Source organism: Osmerus eperlanus, chromosome 10, assembly GCF_963692335.1.
Source record: "Osmerus eperlanus chromosome 10, fOsmEpe2.1, whole genome shotgun sequence".
Lineage (NCBI taxonomy): Eukaryota > Metazoa > Chordata > Actinopteri > Osmeriformes > Osmeridae > Osmerus > Osmerus eperlanus.
Genome location: NC_085027.1, coordinates 14910402 through 14931262, shown reverse-complemented (window position 1 = coordinate 14931262; position 20861 = coordinate 14910402). Strand labels below are relative to the sequence as shown.

Below are 20861 nucleotides of genomic sequence, written 5' to 3'. Positions count from 1 at the left end.
TTGTACATCTTTTTGTCCAATGGAATGGAATTTGCTTTATTAATATATTTATTATTAAATCATTAAAAATAAGTATTTTGTTTGTTTTATTGCCTACTGAATCATTTTCTCGGATACCTCAGTACACTGGATGCAGTTTGTATGTATTTGTACTGCACGTTGGTTTGCACCCTTCACGTCACACCACTAGAGAGAGCTCGTGATGCACTTTACCACTATGGCCCTCCAATTTCACTATGCATTATTCCTGTAGTTCACATAATGATAGTTTTGCACGCATTTGGACCGGCCCTCTGAACAATGCCAGACTTATTTTTTTCACACTGATTATTTTGCATACGGAAGTAAATGATTTGATTTCAATTGCAACGAATATGGAAATTAAATGTCCATTTCATAGGCTATATACCCCTTGATGTGTAGTTACCGATGTATGGTCCATAACAAAATAATAAACTAATCTAGCATAATAAATATATTTAAAATCATAATTAAATTCCCAACAATAATACTGTTAGTTACTCCGGCCCATGTAATTTTCTGTTACAGACCAACCCGGCCCCACATTAATGAAAGGAAAATGATCTGGCCCTCGCAGAAAAAAGTTTGGGGACCCCTGGTTTAAGGCATACACGCACTACGTGTATCTTCACCGTGAATTAATTGAATGTTTGGCGGATCAACATTCTGTAGGCGAGTCAAGCTCCGTACTTTCGGAGGCTGCAGGGTTAAAGGGATAACGTAATCTATGTGGAGTTTGCACATGCCCATTATCCCAACTACACGGGGAGGAGATGGGGGGGGGGGAGGGGGTTGTAGGAGGCGGGGCGGCCAGGCTCGAGGAGATTTGAGCCCAGATGAAAACAGCTGTATTTGGAGACCCAGAATGCATTTCGAGCGCAGCCCTGTTCAGATTTTCTGGTCTCGCGGAGCATCAACGATGGCTGCGCGAAATCATTTCGGGATCCCATAATATGCACCCGACTGACAAGACGAGGAAAAGGGTACAGACGGACCAGTCTCAAAATGACCACCGGCTTCAGCTCGAATTCCTGTCGATTCGCAGATTATTTTGTAATCTGCGGACTCGACACTGAAAGCGGGCTTGAACCTGACGAACTGTCCGGTAAGTGTCGGGCAGTGTTATCTATATCTAGATATAGATTATAGCATACAGACAGTGGTTTATACAGTCTGTTGTTGTGTATTTGCCTTTGTATGTCTGCTATTTACGGGTTTCAAAATATCACACGTTTTGTAATAGCCTACATTGCCTAACGCTACTTGTTTTACCATTAACCATGGCTATAGCGTGGAATACCCCAACAGTAACACTAGGGACAGCAAATGCTGACGTTGAGTGGGCATCATACGCTGTTCTTAGACGTATTTACCTTAATAAAAAAAATGTGCAGGGATCATTAATTAGATACTTTTTGTTATCGTGTGCATAGTACGTCATAGAGAGGTATGATTCAGAGGTCATGTGAAACTGATGAGTTGCAATCTAGTCCAAAACAATAATCTAATCTTGGCTATTTGGGGTTCCAATCATATAACCTACAGTATTAGCACACTACTACTGTTTATAATAAAATACACAGTACACCCGTAGATAAACTACATATTTTCCATCATGCGTCATGCAGTCTTGGCTGAATGCTGAGTTTATGTGTGGAATCGTGACCATCATAATGATCCCTCAGTTTTCATGTGGCATGTGGTAAATCTAGGCTATTTCTTAACCTACTTTGCTATCATTGCAAAACAGAAGGGACTTGTGTTCCTATCCCCCCAAAGTGATTGAAATCAATGAATCAATCCATGGTTGAAAGCTGAGTACAGGAAGCTGGGGTGCTGGGACCGACTGCCATAAGGTGGTCCAGGGGCTGGCACACAGAGGACAGGATGATGTCATTCTAAGACTAGGTCTGCTGTCTCTGGGGACCAATGATTATGGTACAGGGATGCAAAGCAGGTAGACCTGGTTCCCGTTAGAAAGCTGTGCATGCGCGTGTGTGTGTGTGGCAGTCTGAGTGTGACCCCCCCCCCCCCCTGAGATGTCATTAGTTTCTCTGTATGTTTCTGGCATGTTCCTCTCCTCATGGTAAAGGGAATTACTAGAGTGCATCCAGGGCCTTGTCTTAATAGTTTCCCCCTTTAAACTACCATTAAGATACAACAATAAAGTATAGTTCAAGGCACTCTATTAAACGAGGCACACAAAACTAGTGACTTGACATTAAGGTTCTGCTTTAGTTGGAGTGCTTTTCCGCTCTTTCACATAGCAGGAACTGTTGTGGGGGATCTTCAGATAACACATAAACAAGATCTGAATTATTAACGCAGTATGGATGATCTGTCTTTTTTTAGTCTCTTGCATAACATTGTATTTTTTCATGCATGGTGCATGTACTGTATAAGATGAGGTGGGCCCTAGCCTAGTTTACTGACCTGGCAAAACATTAAGACTACAGTAGACTTGGTCAGTGCTACTCACCCTCAAGAATGTGACCCGGGAGTGACATTTCCTATACCAACTGACTTCTCCTGAAGGTACTGTTCCCATTCAGAAGAAGTGCAGTTTAACTACTTTCAGTCAGTCTCTTTAAATAGAGGAAATTCGAAGATCTCCACTTCCCTTCTTATTAAGGGTTAGAAATGTTCACAGTCTGCTGTTTCATGACTTGGTCTTCACAGCTTGTCCTGGCAGAAGTAGAGTTTTTTTCGGGGGCTGTGGATGTTATTGGCTGAGAGCGAAAATGGGAGTGCCGATGTTTCTTATTTGCCATTCCAGGCATAGTTACAGCTCTCTGAACGAGCTGCTGTGACTTGTGTTCATGGTTCATGGTAACAGTAGGTCCTTATTACAAGCCATACCTCAACAGATGTTCACAAGGTTTTCCACAGTCAGTTACAGCCACATGAGTTCAAACTTCCAACCGGCTTGTCACTTTTCAAAGCAATACTTGGGTATATTTCGTCTTTGATAGGATTCCAGGATTGCCATTTTAACTTCTTCTCTGATTGGTGCAGGGAATAGGAAGTGGATTTTTATTTTATGTATATTTTATGTATATTTTTATAGTTGAACTTGATACCTCTTCATGACCAGAGCCCTCATGTAATATCTACTGAGGTCATTCAAGGTTGAAGGAATGTAGCAGGCTTAAGAGGAATCTTGTCTTGCCTTTAGAAAATACCTCACGTGTTTGCCTTTGGGGTTAATGATAATAGCTTTAACAAAGTCCCCTTTACAATGCCATAGTGACACTGCAGCAAACCAACAGTCCAATAACAATACTGCCGCTGTTATGAATGTGAAACTCACACACCCAGTTGTAGAGGCCAAGAGTAGAAGTGTATTGAATGTGCTGTGAGGGAACCTACAGGTCTGTAGGATATGCATTCACAATGAGGACATTCTAGGAATGCTTGTTGGAATCGAAACCTGACCAGAGGAGCTTCAGTCTCTGGGAGTAGGGAGAGGCTATTCCAGATCATGGCTCATGGCGGCCAGGCCTTGCCGAAGCTTAAGTGCTGGCGTTGAAAGCTCTACGTGGCCTCTGCTCTGTTCCTTTTCCTCCTCGATGGCCCTGACTAATAACAGAATTCTACTTGGAGAGGGTGTGTCAGCCACCCAGAAAAGCGTTAGCATTTGGCCTATTTCTGTTAAGCCATTGGCTATCACAAACGATCAAATGTAGGCTGTCTCTGTTTCCCCCCCTCTCCCCCTGACCCCCCTTTCTCCTGTCTCACCCCCCAAGTCCACTGTCAGGCTGGCTAATTACATGGGAGGGTATGCCGGATTTTTCGGTCTCTTTCTCTCTCTCTGGACAGCCTCCATGGACGGTCAAACAGATGCGTTCTCTTGCAGCTATTTTGGTGGCTCGTGATGAGAGCTCTCCACCTCCCTACGCTCTGTGGAGTGACTCTTCAAGCTGTTATCGCCCCTGTGTGTGTGTCAACCCATGTGAACTTCCTACTGCCCCCCTCCCTCTCTGCCTGCAGAGCCCCCATAAGCAGAGCTGCGCCTGCAGCAGAGAGAGAGGAAGAGAGAGAGGAAGAGAGAGAGAGAGAGAGAGAGAGAGAGAGAGAGAGAGAGAGAGAGAGAGAGAGAGAGAGAGAGAGAGAGAGAGAGAGAGAGAGAGGTGCTCTACAGCCCCAGTACAGCAGTCTGGAAGGCTCACATGCACATTGCAAACTGACAGTTGAGCCAGGCTGCCAATGAGAGCAGACCAAACGAGTCATGTGCCTAATGGACTGAGCAACCCTGAAACCGCAGCAGGCAACCCTAACTGGTGTAAGACATTTTAGGAAATTGTGCACGTGTGTATGTTTGGGATATGTGCGTGTGCCTGTGTTCAGGCCTCTTTGAGTTAGCATAGAATGACAATCCAGATGTTTTTGGTATGGCTTCTATGGTTTCTGCTATTGTTTTCTTAGTTGTCTGCCGTTCACTGGTGAGGTATGTGAGAGGACTGCTGATGTTGCAGATTACCTCAAGGTGTGCAGAAGGCTGGGATCAGAAAGGAAACACAATTTAGGTCAGTTGTGATCTTGTCCTGATTTTGCGTCCACATTCTGTGGTATGAGTCATACTGTTCCATTTACACTTCTTGTATTTGACTCAAAAGTTGAAGACAAATAGATAGGCCTGTGGACTTTCCAGAGCATTTTTACAGATGAGCCTACGCACAGTAGGTTGAACGATCGTTTACAATGAGACTCCTTGTAGTTGTAGTTGACTCTTTGTCAATTGGACAGTTGTTCAACAGCTTGTTGATGCATAGGTGTGTGTTCAATGACAGCTGAATTTAACCTGCTGATCTTCAAACCACAGGGTTTTGTTATGTCACATAGAGCCTATTACTCATTGGGTAACTTATCCCTTAAACTCTCGTTTTATCCAGATGTGTCCTTCAGGTCATGCTATCCTGGGAACTGTTGCGGGAGGCCACCAGGAAATGTTGCTCTTGAGATCATATTTGTTATTAGCCTTGTTTTGCTCTGTGGCTGTTGAAGTCATTGATGTCTTCTGCACGCAAGAGGAAGTGTAGGCTAGGTCATGGACTCAGTCATTTAATGAACACACTGTGACTTGCCTCAGGTCCTTCAAATCATCTTGAAGATGATTATTTTATTTTTGTTTTTTGCTGTAAGAAAAACAGAATAACCTATTTTCCAATTATTTCACAAAGCCCCCACAGAGGATTAAGTGCATTAGCCTACATTGTAATAAAGGCTGTTACTCACACAAAGAGTTGGATGACAGTGATATTGGTTCTAATGAAGAAGACATATGTAAGCTCTCTATCCCAGGATACTGCTGTGGCCAGTGGAGTATGTGATTGGCCTCATGCTAGTCCAGATCAACATGAGGTCTCACTGGGAAAGAGAAATCTCTGCTCTCTCATTGGCTCCCTGAGCCTTCCTGAAGCTCTCTTCTGAAGGATACCCTGCTCTTTTCTTCCCCCTCAAAGAGACAAGATAGACATCGAAGGTTGATTCCATCTCTCTTCGATTTTTTATTGGATTTTTTGCACGAAGCTCCTAAACTAGCTTCATTACTTTTGTCTTTGTTTTTTGGATTCAAAATGGAGTGGTTGAAGTTGAGTTTGAAGTTGTGTAATCTCTCTGGGAAAAACGTTTGATCTTGATGACATAGGCCAACTAGATCCAAGAACTTAATGGGATGAAGGATAACTACGCCTTAAGCCAAAGTCACAAATACTGTTAGGCTTTCATCCTAGATGTAACAGATAATCATTCAGGTTCACATTTCCAGAAACATCCTCTTTGTAACAAGTTCTTACTTGATTGAGGTCTTTGTGACAAAACCTTCCTTTATGTGGCAAGTTGGGGTGCGGGGTGAGGGACTAATTAGCATATGTATAACCCCCCCTCCTGCTAGGCTACTGTGATTGGCTGGCTCACAACATGCACTGATTTTGCTGGTGGACAGGCAGCTGAGGGACACACACAAACACACACCTATTCAAATGCTAACGTCCTTTGAATTTCCCAGGCACCCCCTCTCTGTTAATCCCACCAGTGAATGACATCACTATGAAAGCCCTGCTTCACACACTTCCACGCTCATATTCACTGTGAGTTAATAATTCATATGTGTGTTAAAGGAGCTCATCTTGTGTACATTTCCTTCAGGCCTCACATAATGAGGTTTAAATTGTGTTTTACCAAGCCAGTAGGGCTGTGGAAATGGTTGTATTCATGCATAGAAGGATGAGTCCAGGAAATATCTTGACAGTTCGTTTTTTTGGCCAAACGTGTTGTTTTCGACCGGCTTCACTATGTGCCCTGTCCTTTTCTGAATTTTAGGAAGTTGACTTATTGAGCAATAGGCCTATGTCTTTCCTGTTGATCGGCTGAACCAAAACCATGGAAACCACGAAACCACCAGACTGGAGGTAATTTGTTGACCGGCCCATGCCCATAGACTCGGTCATCCAACCTCAGGTGATATGGCCAAGCAATAGAGAAGAATTTGACCGAACATCAAATCCTTGAATCCCACGCCGAGTTTATGACTGGAGTAAAGCTTGGATAAAATGCTTATTGACAGCTATTTTGGGGGACTTAGTTCCCTTCCGCTCACTGTGGGCGGAAAGGTTTAGGCTCCAGCCCTGGAGCAAAGAGCGCTTTTAGAAAAACTGATGATGCCGTAAAAGTCCTTCATTATCTGCAGCTTGCCTGCCTGTCTATCTTCCTGAGCCCTGCTCTGCTGAGAAAGACACTCTGTCATGAAGGGGATTCCACTCCTTCTGGTTAAAAGGAAACGTGGCTGGTTTATTGGTATAAGCCCTTGTGGTTTTACCACAGTAAAGGACAGGTAAAATCTGTGAACAGGTTGTGTTTGAGAGACTCACATGATATGAACACCACCCGTCTGTTAGACAGGAAGAAGCTTTAGCTCTGCTCTTTTATGTTGCCGGCTGCCAGTGACATCAAAACTAGAGGTTTCCTTAGGTGGTTAGCCTAAACCCTGGTTTTAGATGTCAGTCTCTTTTTTTCTGCCAATTCACAACCAACCAACCTGTTATTCATTTGGCTTTTCATCCACAAACATCCACAAAATGTTTATTTGTCATTCTTGGTATTTCCCGACAGTCTGCACACAAACAGACATATCTCTGGAAAGTACAGAGCTTGAGCACAGGCAACACCTGTCAGTGTAAATGCCAAAGAGAGATAGATAACCTAAACAGTGACAGTGTTGTTTTGGCCTGGAAGTGGAAGATATAAGTGTATGTTATTGTGTACGAAAGGTCTCAGTAACTTAAAATGTTGAAACTTCTCATTTTGATACTGCTTTGTCGTGTTTGTATTGCGTGTCTGTGAAGTCCTTCTCATTTGCATGAGACCCCCTCCCCCATCATGCAGGTCGCCATGGCGCCATGGTCTGTCTTCAGACCTGCCATGATGGGATGTCCCCTCTGATATCCATCAGCAACATGGAAATATTTGCTCTTTTACTATTTGTTCAAAGGGCTTCCTAGTTAAAGGAAGCCTCCATAAATCTTATAAAATATATATATATTTTTTTGTCTCTACCCTTTGTCCATGTTGAAATTATAATGGTTTAGATTTACATTTACACATGATAAATGCCTCAACCGATATAGCAACGTTACAAAAAAAAAATCATATTGAACGGAGATTCGCTGATTAAAATAGTTCATAGTTCATATGAATTAATGCACTTTTATTGTAAGATTTTATCAGTTTTACATTTCTTGGGGCTTCTGTAATTTCTGTACATAAATTCCATTCCAAATTTCCATTCTTTAATTCATAGTGTAGGTACCAGTAAAACCAATAGATTCGTCTCCAAGTACAAACCCCGCCTCCAACCCCCACAACCGTGATTGGTTTAAACAAGAAGTAGGATGTTTACACCGAGGTGTTTGCAGAGTATGGATTCATTTGCTCTTTCAGTATTTGTATAAAGGAAGCCCCCTTTTCTATATGAAAGTAAATAAGGATTTGAGATTTGGATTTAGCCTAATCGGTGCCATCTTAAACTCTTGGTTTAATCCATGTCTGGGAAACTGGGCCTGTTTTGTGGATTCTTACGAAGCAGTTGGGGAGTTTTCCTGCCTGTGTATAGAGGTTGATATAGAGCCAGTACTTTCCTGAGTGGGGATCAGCTTTTTCTCAGTCGTTCCAGAGCAGCTGCTGTGTGAGGGTGGGCGTCCACAGCTGTCTCTCTGTCCACATGTGTTTGTGTTTGGCTTCTCGTCCCCCCGTCCTCACAGGAAACCGTTAGGACTCAGAGGCTCAAGCGGCCAGCTCCCCTTTTCTGGGGACATCCTACTGCTCATGTGGTCCTCATGGGCCACGCTGTTAGAGGAGCCCAGCATAGCCTGCCTGTCCTAGGAGAATGTGGAGTCGTTCCTCACAGATGACTATTTGAGTTTTGTCTTTAGCGAGATAATCAACAGGTGACATTTCTTTGGCTCTCCAAAGGCCATGACAAAAGCTTCCTATGCTGGTTCAGCAAGATTAATAATAAATTAACCAATAACCAGATGTTACCTAAGCATCCCTCATCTCTCTGTCCCCTGTTCTATTCTCTGGCACATTCATGAAGTCAGACGTATCCCCTCTCGCTACAGTGTGTAAAAGAAATGACAAGTGTTGATGTGGCGCCGGCCAATGGCGTGTGAGCTCCCAAACGCCCCAGTTAATGGAGTAGAAACCCTTCCATGAGGGCTCCTCCAGGGTTCTGACGGCCGCCATGGAACAAATGGAAGCTGTCTGTGCTGAGTACCGGAGCTTCGAGACCCTCGCGGCTCCGCGGCGCGCCTGTGTGGAGGTCCAGGCTCGATGAGGGACAACGCGACGTCGTCTTTGCTGCCCGCTCATTTCGATATGGCAGCAAATGCCCCTACTGGCAGCCATTCTCCTGTCAGGCCTCCTGTCTTCCAGTCTCTTCTGCTCTCAGGCTCATTTGGCCAGGGCGGCCATCGTGGTGGGGTTCTGCACGCAGGCTGAGAGCCCTGGAGGGAGGTGGTGCTGGAGGCGTCCCCGTGCAGGCGGAGCGAGTGAGAGAGAAAGTGTTAAAGAGGAACGAGTGGAAGAGCGGTGACACATGAGCGAGTGGGCGAGGCTGTTTGTCACAGCTTACTTCCCCACACTTTCTCTCATGGCATCACAGACGCAGTCCTTTTGACAAGGCTCGGGGCTAGCCTATATACCGGTTCACAGAAAAGGTCTATGTCGCTACTGTTTGATTGTTGTTAACACATAAAAGAAAACTAGTACATGTTGAGCAATGTATGGAATAGTGTTGGCTGGCAAATGTTTCCAGTTTGTGTCATAGTGTCTGTACCACATTGCTTTGCGTTCTAGATATCAGAGTAGCATTTTGAAGTGTCTTTGATATTTGGAGTTCATTTTGTAAATCAGTGGTCTCAGAATCCACTGTCCTGTATGTTTTAGAATGTTTCCCTGCTCCAACACGAGTATGCTTTATGCAAATTGTCCAGTATATTACCATAGCAAAAGGTCTGTTTTATAGGGATTGGCCAAAATCATGACAGTCATGACTAGTTTAGACAATGATGTCTGTATAGGTAGGAGCAGTGAAGCCCAAGATTCAAAATATAAAAAAAGACGAAGTGACTCAAAATTGTAAACAAGCAAATTGTTTAGTGGTCAGCTAATGTCATGTTTGATTCGTTTTATTTCAGTTTTGTTTGTACTGTAGACTGTGGTAGTGGAGTGGACTCTTTTAATGTCTAATTTAGGACATTTCTATACAGCTTGCTGTAGTGTTGTGGATAAAGCCTCCCAACTATCTAGTCAGTTCTCACGGACCACGTCGTCGCGATGATGCTGCTCTCTCTGACCCAGTGTGGAGAGCTGTGCTTGGCCTGGACCCACTGACCCATTTTCCCTGTGATATCCTCCACCATGGCTGCTACACAGGGGAGCAGGCCAGACGACTCACGTTGTGTGTGTGCTGGCTGATGCTGAATGAGTTCAATCAACCGTAACAGTGGCTTATCAACACCTAAAAATGCCCGTTGAACAATCAATGGAAGTTGACTTCAATTTTCGGAAACAAGACTGATTGGTGACTTCTAAACTGACAGCGAGGACCTTTGTGACTGAAGATGTTTTTGACATGTTCCATTGCCTCGTACGGCCTGTGTTCAGAAGATCTCTTGTATTTAGCATGTTGGAGTTCCAGTCATGGTGGCACAGTGCAGTGTAGTACGAGTATGTGTGTTAATGCAACACATTAACATAACAACAGGCTATAGTTGTACAGTGTTCGTGGCATGGTCTAGAAAGGCCATGGTAACTGCAGTTTATAATGTAGGCTACGCTCTCTCAATTCAATTCAAAATATGCTTTATTGGCATGAATGTTCAGGGATAAAAAAAAAATTCAAAGCCGTCCACAGTGAAGGAAGAACACAAATGCACATCAAAAGACTTTTAATCATCAGTTATAAAGCAAACAAATCAAAATATGATAAGTATAATTGTAAAAATATTTCAAATTTCAATTTAAAGTGGCATGTTAAGAAATATTTCAAATATTGCCAAAGCAAAAATATTGTAAAATGTATGTACATCTACATACACACATGCATAGCCTACATATACAAACAAATGCGTACACATTGCATATACACTCCCTGTTCATTCAATACTCTCTCTCTCTCTGTCTGTCTGTCTGTCCTCTCGCTCGCTCTCTCCCTCTCTCTCTCTCACTCTCTCTCTCTCTCTCTCTCTCTCTCTCTCTCTCTCTCTCTCTCTCTCTCTCTCTCTCTCTCTCTCTCTCTCTCTCTCTCTCTCTCTCTCTCTCAGCTGATGGTATTGACAAACCTTCCTCGACAATGTTTGTATGGTCTAATTATGGATATCCTGGCCTAGATTCTGACATGTGCTGTAGACGACAGCGTGAAAGCAACCAGCGGATTAAGCTGTTAATCCGTCATCTGATTTCCCTGGTTGGGTCTGTGTTGTCATACAGACTCTGACACGTGTCTAAACTCGTCTGACCTACTCATAAACCCCGACTTCCAACCGTGCTATTTCTGTAACGGTGACAAAGACCTTCTGAACACCATCGCCGCCGAGCCAAGGACTGAGCGGTAAACAAAGAGCGTCGAGCTCGTCGCCCTCGCACTGTTTCTCAGGCTTTGTCTCCCTGTCAGTGCTGTGGACAGGCATCCTGATGAGCACATGACAGGAGCAGGCATGACGACACCATGAATAACATCTCTCCCCACAGCCTCCTTGCATCGCCCCCCCCCCCCCCCCGCCCGGCACAGCCTCGGGGGAGAGGCGGCTCCTCTCGCGGGCGCGGCCCCGCCAGCCATCGCTCGCGTGTCATCCCTGACTCACGCCCGCCGACTGAGTGCGTGAGATAAAAGATGGGGCTCAGCCTCGCCAAGTGGACCTCGGGCCGGACTCATCGGCTCTGCCCCCGCGTGGCAGGGAGAGCACGGAGAGTTCTAGAAGCCCCCCCCCCCCCCCCCCCCCCCCAGGAGAGGCCACGTACGTCCCTCTGCTCCCCCTCCGGCCAGAGGCTACCCTGAGCAGCTCCAACACGCCGTGTCTAACGTGTGTGACAGCAGGACCGGGGGAGGCCTGGACCCAGGCCATGGCACAGACCGATACACAACCCTCTTCACGCTCTTCCTCTCCTTGCGTGATGGTCTGTGTTGGCGTGTAAAGCGGGGTGGAACAGAATGAATCAGCTGCCTCGCTTCGGTTTTTTTCTTCTTCTTCTGTAGATTCATGAACCGCGGTGACAAGTAAGCCACTAACTCCATAGAGATGGAGAGGAGCAGACAAGATTTCATTAGCTGCGTCTCTCTCTCTGGCGGACTCGGGGAGGGGAGGAACCCTATTTTATGCGTAGCTAGTACTGTAGAATCTCTGTTCTGTTACGCCACAAGGTTTTTTCTGGGAATAAAGGAGCCAGTTCTCTGACTTCCTCCTGACTGTGTCCATGCGTCAATGATTCAGTGTCAACCCTCAGGGCTCTTGAGATTGTGGTTCGTCAGGTCTGCTAGCTTTGGAGAGCAGCAAAGCAGCATTTCATCTTTTTATTATTTTGTTTCACAATATCCTATTGTTAAAAACAAACCCCCAAAAAGTCTTGACCTATTAACCTGCATCTATTTTAAACGTGCAACCGCCATCTATGACAAGAGGACTCTCTCTCGCGGACCATGGATGACATCATCTTCCATCCGTCTCGTTCTGTGGCTTCCACGCTCCCTCATGTATAATTATCCCGCCGATAATCCATAGCAGCGTCCTGTCAACAGGGATCACCAGGGGCCTCAAGGGGAGGGAACACTGCACCACACAGGGACGCAGGCCATCATGCACTTACCCAACCGGCTGGTTTAGACAACAAGCTCACACAAGCAGTAGTATCCTCCCACGTCTCCACACACACAACACGGAGAGAACAAGACGCTCCCCGAGCGCCTCTCTCAGCCGAGGAGCAGGAAGTGACAGCATAGCCATCCTGCTCTGTGTGTGTGTGTGTGTACTGGTATGCACGTATTGAGAAGTCGTAGCCGTGTGATTAACTGTTGTTTCGTTTGTTGTGTAGCTTTATGCCAGTATATAGAGGCTACTAAATTCAGAGATGGGGCCAGAGGGAACTTGGCGAGTGCGGAAGAAGGTAACAGCCCCCCGCCCCGCCCCCCCCCCCCCCTCTCCTCCCTTTCCTCAGAGGATGAGCTCAGCTCCGCTTGTGCCCTTTAACCTTTAACCCCACGCGCCCTTCTTTCACAGCACTCTACTTTTGTTCATTTGTCACGTCTGAGTTTTTTGTTTGAACTCAGTTCTGCACAGGTGTGGGGGAAATCCGGGAGTACTTTTTCTCCACTCCACCTCTCCTCTCCTCTCACCCCCTCCCCTCCTCCCCTCCTCATGTCCTCTCCTTCCTGCCCTCTCCCATCTATCACCGTGCTCAGCAGCTTCTATAAATCAAGCCAGTTTGTTCTGTTTGACAATCACTCCCTCTCCCCCCCCCCCCCCCCCCTCTCACACTCAGCCAGTGCAAGCAGCACTGGTGATGCTTGGTCAGTGTGTATTCTCCCCCTCCACTCTGAATGACTTCTCAATCATGTCTTGGTGTGTGTGCATCAATTCTGCTTCACTGTGGGTTTCAAATCTACTGATTTGCGTTGGTTCATTTTGTCTGATTCGTTTGGTGGGTACGTAGGCTGTATTGTCATTAAAGCTGTCACAAAAACCATTCCCTGAATGAAGTTGAATTGCCGAAAGTATGGCTGCCAAATTTGACAGAAAGGGGCCAAGGATGACGAAACTCAAACTCAGTTATCTGCCACGATCTATCTGGCCATTTTAGCGGTTGTTTTCTTCCGCCGTTTCCCAGTACAGGAGGTAGCTGACAGCTTTATATGATTCAATACAGGCCCTTCTTTCGAAACACATTTGCTGGCTTCCTGTTTCCTCTGGAGGGGTGTCTTGTGCTCAAGCCTGCTTCTGATTTGACCTCCTTCCTCCAGCTCCTCTGTCGCCCTTCAGGCCCTCCATCTTGACTGTCTCTCTCTTCCTCTCTCCCCCGTCTCTCTCTCTCTTCCTCTCTCCCCCTGTCTCTCTCTCTCTTCCTCTCTCCCCCGTCTCTCTCTCTCTTCCTCTCTCCCCCGTCTCTCTCTCTCTTCCTCTCTCCCCCCTGTATCTCTCTCTCTTCCTCTCTCCCCCTGTCTCTCTCTTCCTCTCTCCCCCGTCTCTCTCTCTCTCTTCCTCTCTCCCCCCTGTCTCTCTCTCTCTTCCTCTCTCCCCCCTGTCTCTCTCTCTCTTCCTCTCTCCCCGTCTCTCTCTCTCTTCCTCTCTCCCCCCTGTCTCTCTCTCTCTTCCTCTCTCCCCCTGTCTCTCTCTCTTCCTCTCTCCCCCCTGTCTCTCTCTCTCTTCCTCTCTCCCCCTGTCTCTCTCTCTCTTCCTCTCTCCCCCCTGTCTCTCTCTCTCTTCCCGTGTTTCAGGTGAGAATTTTGAGCAGAGTCCCCTGCGGAGAACCTTCAAATCCAAAGTTCTAGCGCACTACCCCGAGAACGTGGAGTGGAGTCCCTTTGACCAGGATGCCGTCGGCATGGTGAGTAAAGTGTGGGGGAAGGGGACTTGACGTTTCCTCGTTTTCGTTTTTTTTTTTTTTTGTACCAACGTTGTTTTGGGGGGAATGATTAGAACTAAAACGAGCAACGATCAGAGTGACCCTGCCATAATGTCTGCTTCCCGGTGCGGCTGTGTCTCATTCCCTCCTGTCTCCCCCCCCCCCCCAGCTGTGTATGCCAAAAGGGCTGTCGTTCAGGACGCAGGTGGACCTGCGCGAGCCCCAGTTCCACTCCTTCATCATCACCCGGGAGGACGGCTCGCGCACCTACGGCTTCGCCCTCACCTTCTACGAGGAGGTGACCAGCAAGCAGATCTGCAGCGCCATGCAGACCCTCTACCACATGCACAACGCCGAGCAGTACGACATCCTGCACACCCCCGCCTCCCCGCGCGGCCTCCCGCCCCGCCCCCTCGCCCACCCCGCGCTGCACGCCGCGCCCGCCATCTCCCGCCTGCAGCGCTTCAACTCCTACGACATCAGCCGCGACACCCTCTACGTCTCCAAGTGCATCTGCCTGATCGCCCCCATGGCCTTCCCCCAGGCCTGCCGGAAGATCCTGCAGCAGCTCCACCGGGCCGTCTCCTCCCCGCAGCCCCCGCCCCTCCCCCTGGAGAGCTACGTCTACAACATCCTGTACGAGGTGCCCCTGCCGCCCGCCGGACGCTCCCTCAAGTTCTCGGGCGTGTACGGCCCCGTGGTGTGCCAGCGGCCCAGCACCACGGAGCTGCCCCTCTTCGACTTCCCCGTCAGAGAGGTGTTCGAGCTGCTGGGCGTGGAGAACGTGCTGCAGCTGTTCACCTGCGCCCTTCTGGAGATCCAGATCCTGCTCTACTCCCAGCGTAGGTTGGGGCCGCCCGACCCCGGGGGTGGGGGAGAGGGTGGCCCTGGAGGACTAGCTAGGCCTAGGGGGGTTCTGAGAATCGAGGGGGTGTCTGTTGCGGTTAGGCTGCGGTTCACTCGGTTACAGTTGTCCTGTGGAGTGGTCGTTCGTGTCCCCTTATGGCCGGATAATAACGATGATTTCTTTCAGTGCTATTGTGTATGATTAGCCAATATAAATAGATGTTGTTTAAGAACACTTCTGGTTTCAGGCTGAGAGTGGTCAGAGGCTTCTGGGTACGTACAGTGGAACTCTTATTCAGACAGATTATGTAACCTATCAAGTGATTCCATTAAAGCGATGTGGTTCCCAGCTTGGGTAAATGTACCCCCCCTAACCCCTACTGTGTGTGTGTGTGTGTGTGTGTGTGTGTATGCATGCGTGCCTGTGTGTGTGTGTGCTGCGGGTGCATGTGAGCTGGGGTAAACAGACTTGTCTTAAGCAGTGTGCTGTGAAGGGCCATCTCTGTTGGCTGTGATCAGTCCTTCTTTGTTCCTGCTCTGGCTCCAGACTCAGCCCAGAGCCCACACTGAGAGAAAGACAGCAAGAGAAAGGGAGAGAGAGAGAGAAAGAGAGAGAAAGGGAGAGACCTCTGAAGGGGACATTCAACAGTTCGGGGTGAGGAATGACAGGCATTTGGGATTATGACATTGCTTCTTTCAGAAAACTCTAAGCAGTCTTTCAGTACTTTATAATAATTGAAATAAGGCATTTGCTTTGCTGATGCTTAAAAAAAAACAAAGCTCATGTCATTCACATCCTGGAAGAGCATGAGTGGGAAGACCCACTGAGGGGTAGATCAGTGCTTATTGGATGTCACAGACAGAGACTAGCCTTTGATGAGGGCACAGCACCGCAGGAAGATTGTTTTAGGATTCAGGAGCTGGCGCTGCGGTCGGATCCATTACAGAGACAAGGGAAGGCAAATTGTTTACAAAACGCTAGGGGGCTGCAAGGGAGCTCTCTTCAGGTGCAATGCTGTGGTGTTGCTAGGCAACCTTCGCAGATAACGAGGATGGCCGCGATGCAGGACGACTGTGATTGGTTGGAGGTGACATCATCCTCTTTTTTTTCTCTCTGTCTCTCCCTCTCCTCCCGGCAAGCTCATCACTGCAGAGTGTGTGAGGGGTGTGTGAGGGGTGTTGTGTAGAATGAAACCAGCTCTGGCAGAGGAGGGACAAGGTGTCATTAGACAAGGCTGTGACACACACACATACACATTCCCGAGGCAAAGGATGCTCTAGACAAAAAAGGACATGAAATGAGCTCTGGCTCTAAAAATAGAAACGTATTTTATAACGAGGACCTGGCCAATGTCTCCCCCACATACCATACATGAATCCCTGAACCAAGCCTGTGTTTTCCATCTCTCCGACTGGCTGCAGCCCATATTGAGCTTTCATTCTGTTAGCAGAGCACTCAGATGGGCTGGGATGACCTTATTGGTGGTGGAGGGCAGAGCCGAGTGGAGGACAAGTGGAGGGCTTCATCATCACTGAGCCTCATTAGATTTCCCCTGTTTGCAGATCTGATGAATGACCCTATTAAACAGGGGCTTTTTCTACCGACCAGATTAGCGAGCTGTTGTTGTCAAGGGCCTGTGATACATGAATCAGTGTGTGTGTGTCTGTGTGTGTGTGTCACAAGGTGTTACTTTTTACTGAAAGGGCCTGTTGTTATTGTCCAGGGTCAAAGCAGACTGGCTGGATTAGTATTCCTGTCCCCGAGTCCCTGGCCTTCATCCTGGGAGAGGTGGCTGGGAGGGAGGGGGATGCCTGGAGGGTCCTGGGAGGCCCAACCCGGAGACAGGGGTTGTTCTGGGAGCAGTAGAAGGCCAAATGAAGGACTAGAGGAGTTGTTTTAGCAGTGGAACGGCAGAGCCAGAGCTGCTGGTGGATGTTGGTCTGATGGAGCAGCAATGGAGCTCAAGGGGTCCTGATGGAAAATGTTGACAGGAAGTGGAACGGTTATCTTGCACATTCAGTGATAATGCTGTAACAAAGGAAGATATGCAATGAGGACTGAATAAGAACACCATTGTTTTTTCTTGTCAGCCATATTTTACTTACATTCAGATGATAAATGGTCTTCTGGTGTCTAAATGCGTGTGTGTGTGTGTGTGTGTGTGTGTGTGTGTGTGTGGTGTGTGTGTGTGTGTGTGTGTGTGTGTGTGGGAGACAGATGTTGAAGAAAGTTTGCCCATCTCTCCCAGAATGGTGTGTCTGTCCGTTCAGGCTTAGAAGCATAGACAACCAGCTGATTGGAGAAAGTCTCCACACACAGAATAATAGCCAGTCCAACAGTACGTGACTGTAGCTCCGAGGCATGAAGGTCAAAGGACAGTGAATAGGAGTAAACAAAGATAACATACCTCCTGTGTCACTGTTCACACTTAGGTGGATACTACATCATAGACCCTTGACTGGAATCAGAACACAATATAGTGTACAGTAGGAGCATATATATATGAAAGAATGGAATATAGAATACATGAGCAGATAAGGCCAAATCTGATCTAATGACTGGGATGAACATAAGCACATCCTAAATCCCTGCTGTCTCCCTCCCAGACTACCAGAGGCTGATGACGGTGGCGGAGAGCATCACAGCCTTGATGTTCCCGTTCCAGTGGCAGCACGTGTACGTGCCCATCCTGCCCGCCTCGCTGCTGCACTTCCTGGACGCCCCCGTGCCTTACATGATGGGCCTGCACTCCAACGGCCAGGACGACCGCACCAAGCTGGAGCTGCCGCAGGAGGTAGCGGCCACGCACAGCACTTCCCTCTCCTCACGCACAGCACTTCCCTCTCCTCACGCACAGCACTTCCCTCTCCTCACGCACAGCACTTCCCTCTCCTCACACACAGCACTTCCCTCTCACGCACAGCACTTCCCTCTCCTCACACACAGCACTTCCCTCTCCTCACGCATAGCACTTCCCTCTGCTCACGCACAGCACTTCCCTCTCCTCACGCACAGCACTTCCCTCTCCTCACGCACAGCACTTCCCTCTCCTCACGCACAGCACTTCCCTCTCCTCACACACAGCACTTCCCTCTCCTCACGCACAGCACTTCCCTCTCCTCACGCATAGCACTTCCCTCTGCTCACGCACAGCACTTCCCTCTCCTCACGCACAGCACTTCCCTCTCCTCACGCACAGCACTTCCCTCTGCTCACGCACAGCACTTCCCTCTCCTCACGCACAGCACTTCCCTCTCCTCACGCACAGCACTTCCCTCTCCTCACGCATAGCACTTCCCTCTGCTCACGCACAGCACTTCCCTCTCCTCACGCACAGCACTTCCCTCTCCTCACGCACAGCACTTCCCTCTCCTCACGCATAGCACTTCCCTCTGCTCACGCACAGCACTTCCCTCTCCTCACGCACAGCACTTCCCTCTCCTCACGCACAGCACTTCCCTCTCCTCACGCACAGCACTTCCCTCTCCTCACACACAGCACTTCCCTCTCCTCACGCACAGCACTTCCCTCTCCTCACGCACAGCACTTCCCTCTCATCACGCACAGCACTTCCCTCTCCTCACGCACAGCACTTCCCTTTCCTCACGCACTCAATTGGTTGGTTCTCTTGAGCTTACCTGTTTTCACTTCTCTCCCAACGTCGAAATATTTCACGGGAAAGATTCACCTGGGGCTGACACCATTGAAACGGGTTCCCTCATCCCACCCTTTTAAATGCTGACTGTCAGGAACAATAGCGAGTCGTCGCTAATCTGATTGTTGTGTGGAGAATGGTAACAAAAGCTTCCCTCTGGACACCCCTGCCAGTCTAATCTCCTTCATCGCCTGTTTTATGTGTGACAGCGTGAAATTGCTTAATCTTGACAGAGAATCATAGGGCTTCTCAAACCAGATTACGAACCAGCCCTGACTCTCCACGGCTTTGTTTATTCCTCATTTTCATCTAGCCTCTTTTATTTTCTCTTTAAAATTCACACAAAAGAGATGTTGGAGGAGGGGGTGGATAAGAACTGCTTTAATTACTATAACCTTTAGCTGTCTTGTCATTTGGAAAACGAGTTTCCAAGTTGTTGTTGCATAAATTCTGTAGAATAGATAGAATCAGCGTTTACTAAGGTTGGGTTGTCCTTTCTCAGGAAAACAGCCGTCTTTGATCATGTTGTGGCGTGCCCATGCTCTTACTGTTGATCAAAACAAGCAACTGTACTCCTGTACACATACGTTGCGTAGGTAGGCTTTTCATCATATAGCTGACGCAAGCCGGGAGGGCGGTGGGTACTCGTGCCAAATGAGCTTTTACACATCTGGAGCAAGTCCAATGCGTAGAGCTTGGATGCAGAGCTAAAAGCCTGAGAATTTGTGAATTGATGACTTTGTCAGTATCCATTTTGCTCCATTCATGCATTGGCTATTTTTACCTCATAATACACTCACTGAGCCATGGATGCCAGAAATTAACATTTAACTGTAAACAGTGAGTAGTATATATCAACACCCGATTAGACCCATTTTTTAGGGTTTTAATTAACTTAGTGCACACTTTCGGTGCTGTACTGCACAGTCACAGTGTGCTCTGCGTGTCCACCTAGTGGACAAATGTGGAAATACATTTACCCAACACTCCTACCTGCACATTTCCCATTCGATTATTCATCTACTGCATAACCCATAGCCATTCCTAATCAAATACCTCATGTGATTTCAGGCCAACCTGTGTTTTGTGGACATTGACAACCACTTCATCGAGCTGCCCGAGGACCTGCCTCAGTTCCCCAACAAGCTGGAGTTCATCCAGGAGATCTCCGAGGTCCTCATGAACTTTGGGGTCTCTCCTGAAGGCAGCCTGCGCTGCAGCGAGGGCCCCGCCAAGACCAAAGGCTTCCGCTCCATCGACGCGGTGACCGACAAGCGCAACGGGAACCTGGCGGGTTCGCCCCTCAACTCCTACCTGCTGCGGGAGAACGAGACCATCGCCAGGCTGCAGGCCCTGGTGAAGAGGACTGGAGTCAGCCTGGAGAAGGTGAGGGTGATGGTTAGGACGTTCCCTACTGGAACACTGCGTTACTCGCCAGAGAGACAGCCGGGGCCGTTAGGATAAAAGAAAGAAAAAAAACGACAAAGATGTCTCCCACACCCCCTGCTGTCGTCTTGTTTGCTCTAGTCTCTGTCTGGATCAAAGTGTTCCGTTTGGCGCGCCGACGGGGAGTGCTCTGCTCTGTTGTCGTCAGCACGAAAATTGGCTGGTGTTACGCAACCTAATTGCCATCTGGTTGGAACAGGACACGGAAGGCAGCCGGTGATAGATCGTAGCGCTCCCGCAGAATCACCTCACCTCGCTGATGAATAGATAAACAATAAGGGCTCTGCCTCCCCTCTCATCGAATCTCTGGGCCTAAGCAGCATATGGATCGGGGGCGAGTGTTAGCTTTCCCTGAAGAGATCGCCCCATCCAGGTAGCCCGTTTACAGCTCCTCCGGAAGGGTCATTACTGGAGGCCGTGCCCCTGTGGTGAGGTCACTGCTGTAGCTGAGTAATGGGGAAAGGGTCGGAGGTGTCACTTTGTTGACATGAGGAAAAGCCACCCGCTAAATCAAATCGATAAAATGTCAACCTCATTAAAGGGATTAGGGGAAGGTGTAGGTGGCTCTGCGCCCTGACGCAGGCCTGTTAAGATCTGTTGACTCAGTGACATTTCAACTTGGGAATGTTTTTCTGTTTTTTTTGGTCTTGGTCCATAAATCAAGCTGTGTCAGACTTCCTTTCCCATGCCCCTATCAGATCTCTGGTATGCGGTGTTAATACTGAGAAAAGATAACATGAAGGAGACCAGAGACTTCGACTTCCTTCACATCATCAC

At 47.9% G+C, this 20861-nt stretch overlaps 1 protein-coding gene across 8 annotated transcripts in view; it reads left to right on the top strand.

The window, feature by feature from the left end:
• The first annotated feature begins 883 nt into the window (after positions 1-883).
• Positions 884-20861, top strand: part of dennd5a (DENN/MADD domain containing 5A) — a 30807-nt gene continuing 10829 nt past the window's right edge. For 3 of the 8 annotated variants that reach the window (XM_062471481.1, XM_062471478.1, XM_062471479.1), the window contains exons 1-6: positions 886-1126; positions 12610-12681; positions 14009-14118; positions 14306-14978; positions 17590-17777; positions 19710-20024. In XM_062471481.1, coding sequence (XP_062327465.1) covers positions 1027-1126; positions 12610-12681; positions 14009-14118; positions 14306-14978; positions 17590-17777; positions 19710-20024 — 1458 coding nt within the window. In that variant the 5' untranslated portion in view covers positions 886-1026. Of the gene's footprint in view, positions 1127-12609; positions 12682-14008; positions 14119-14305; positions 14979-17589; positions 17778-19709; positions 20025-20861 lie in introns of all 8 variants that reach the window. The other 5 variants (XM_062471476.1, XM_062471475.1, XM_062471477.1 and 2 more) reach the window with 4 other exon arrangements.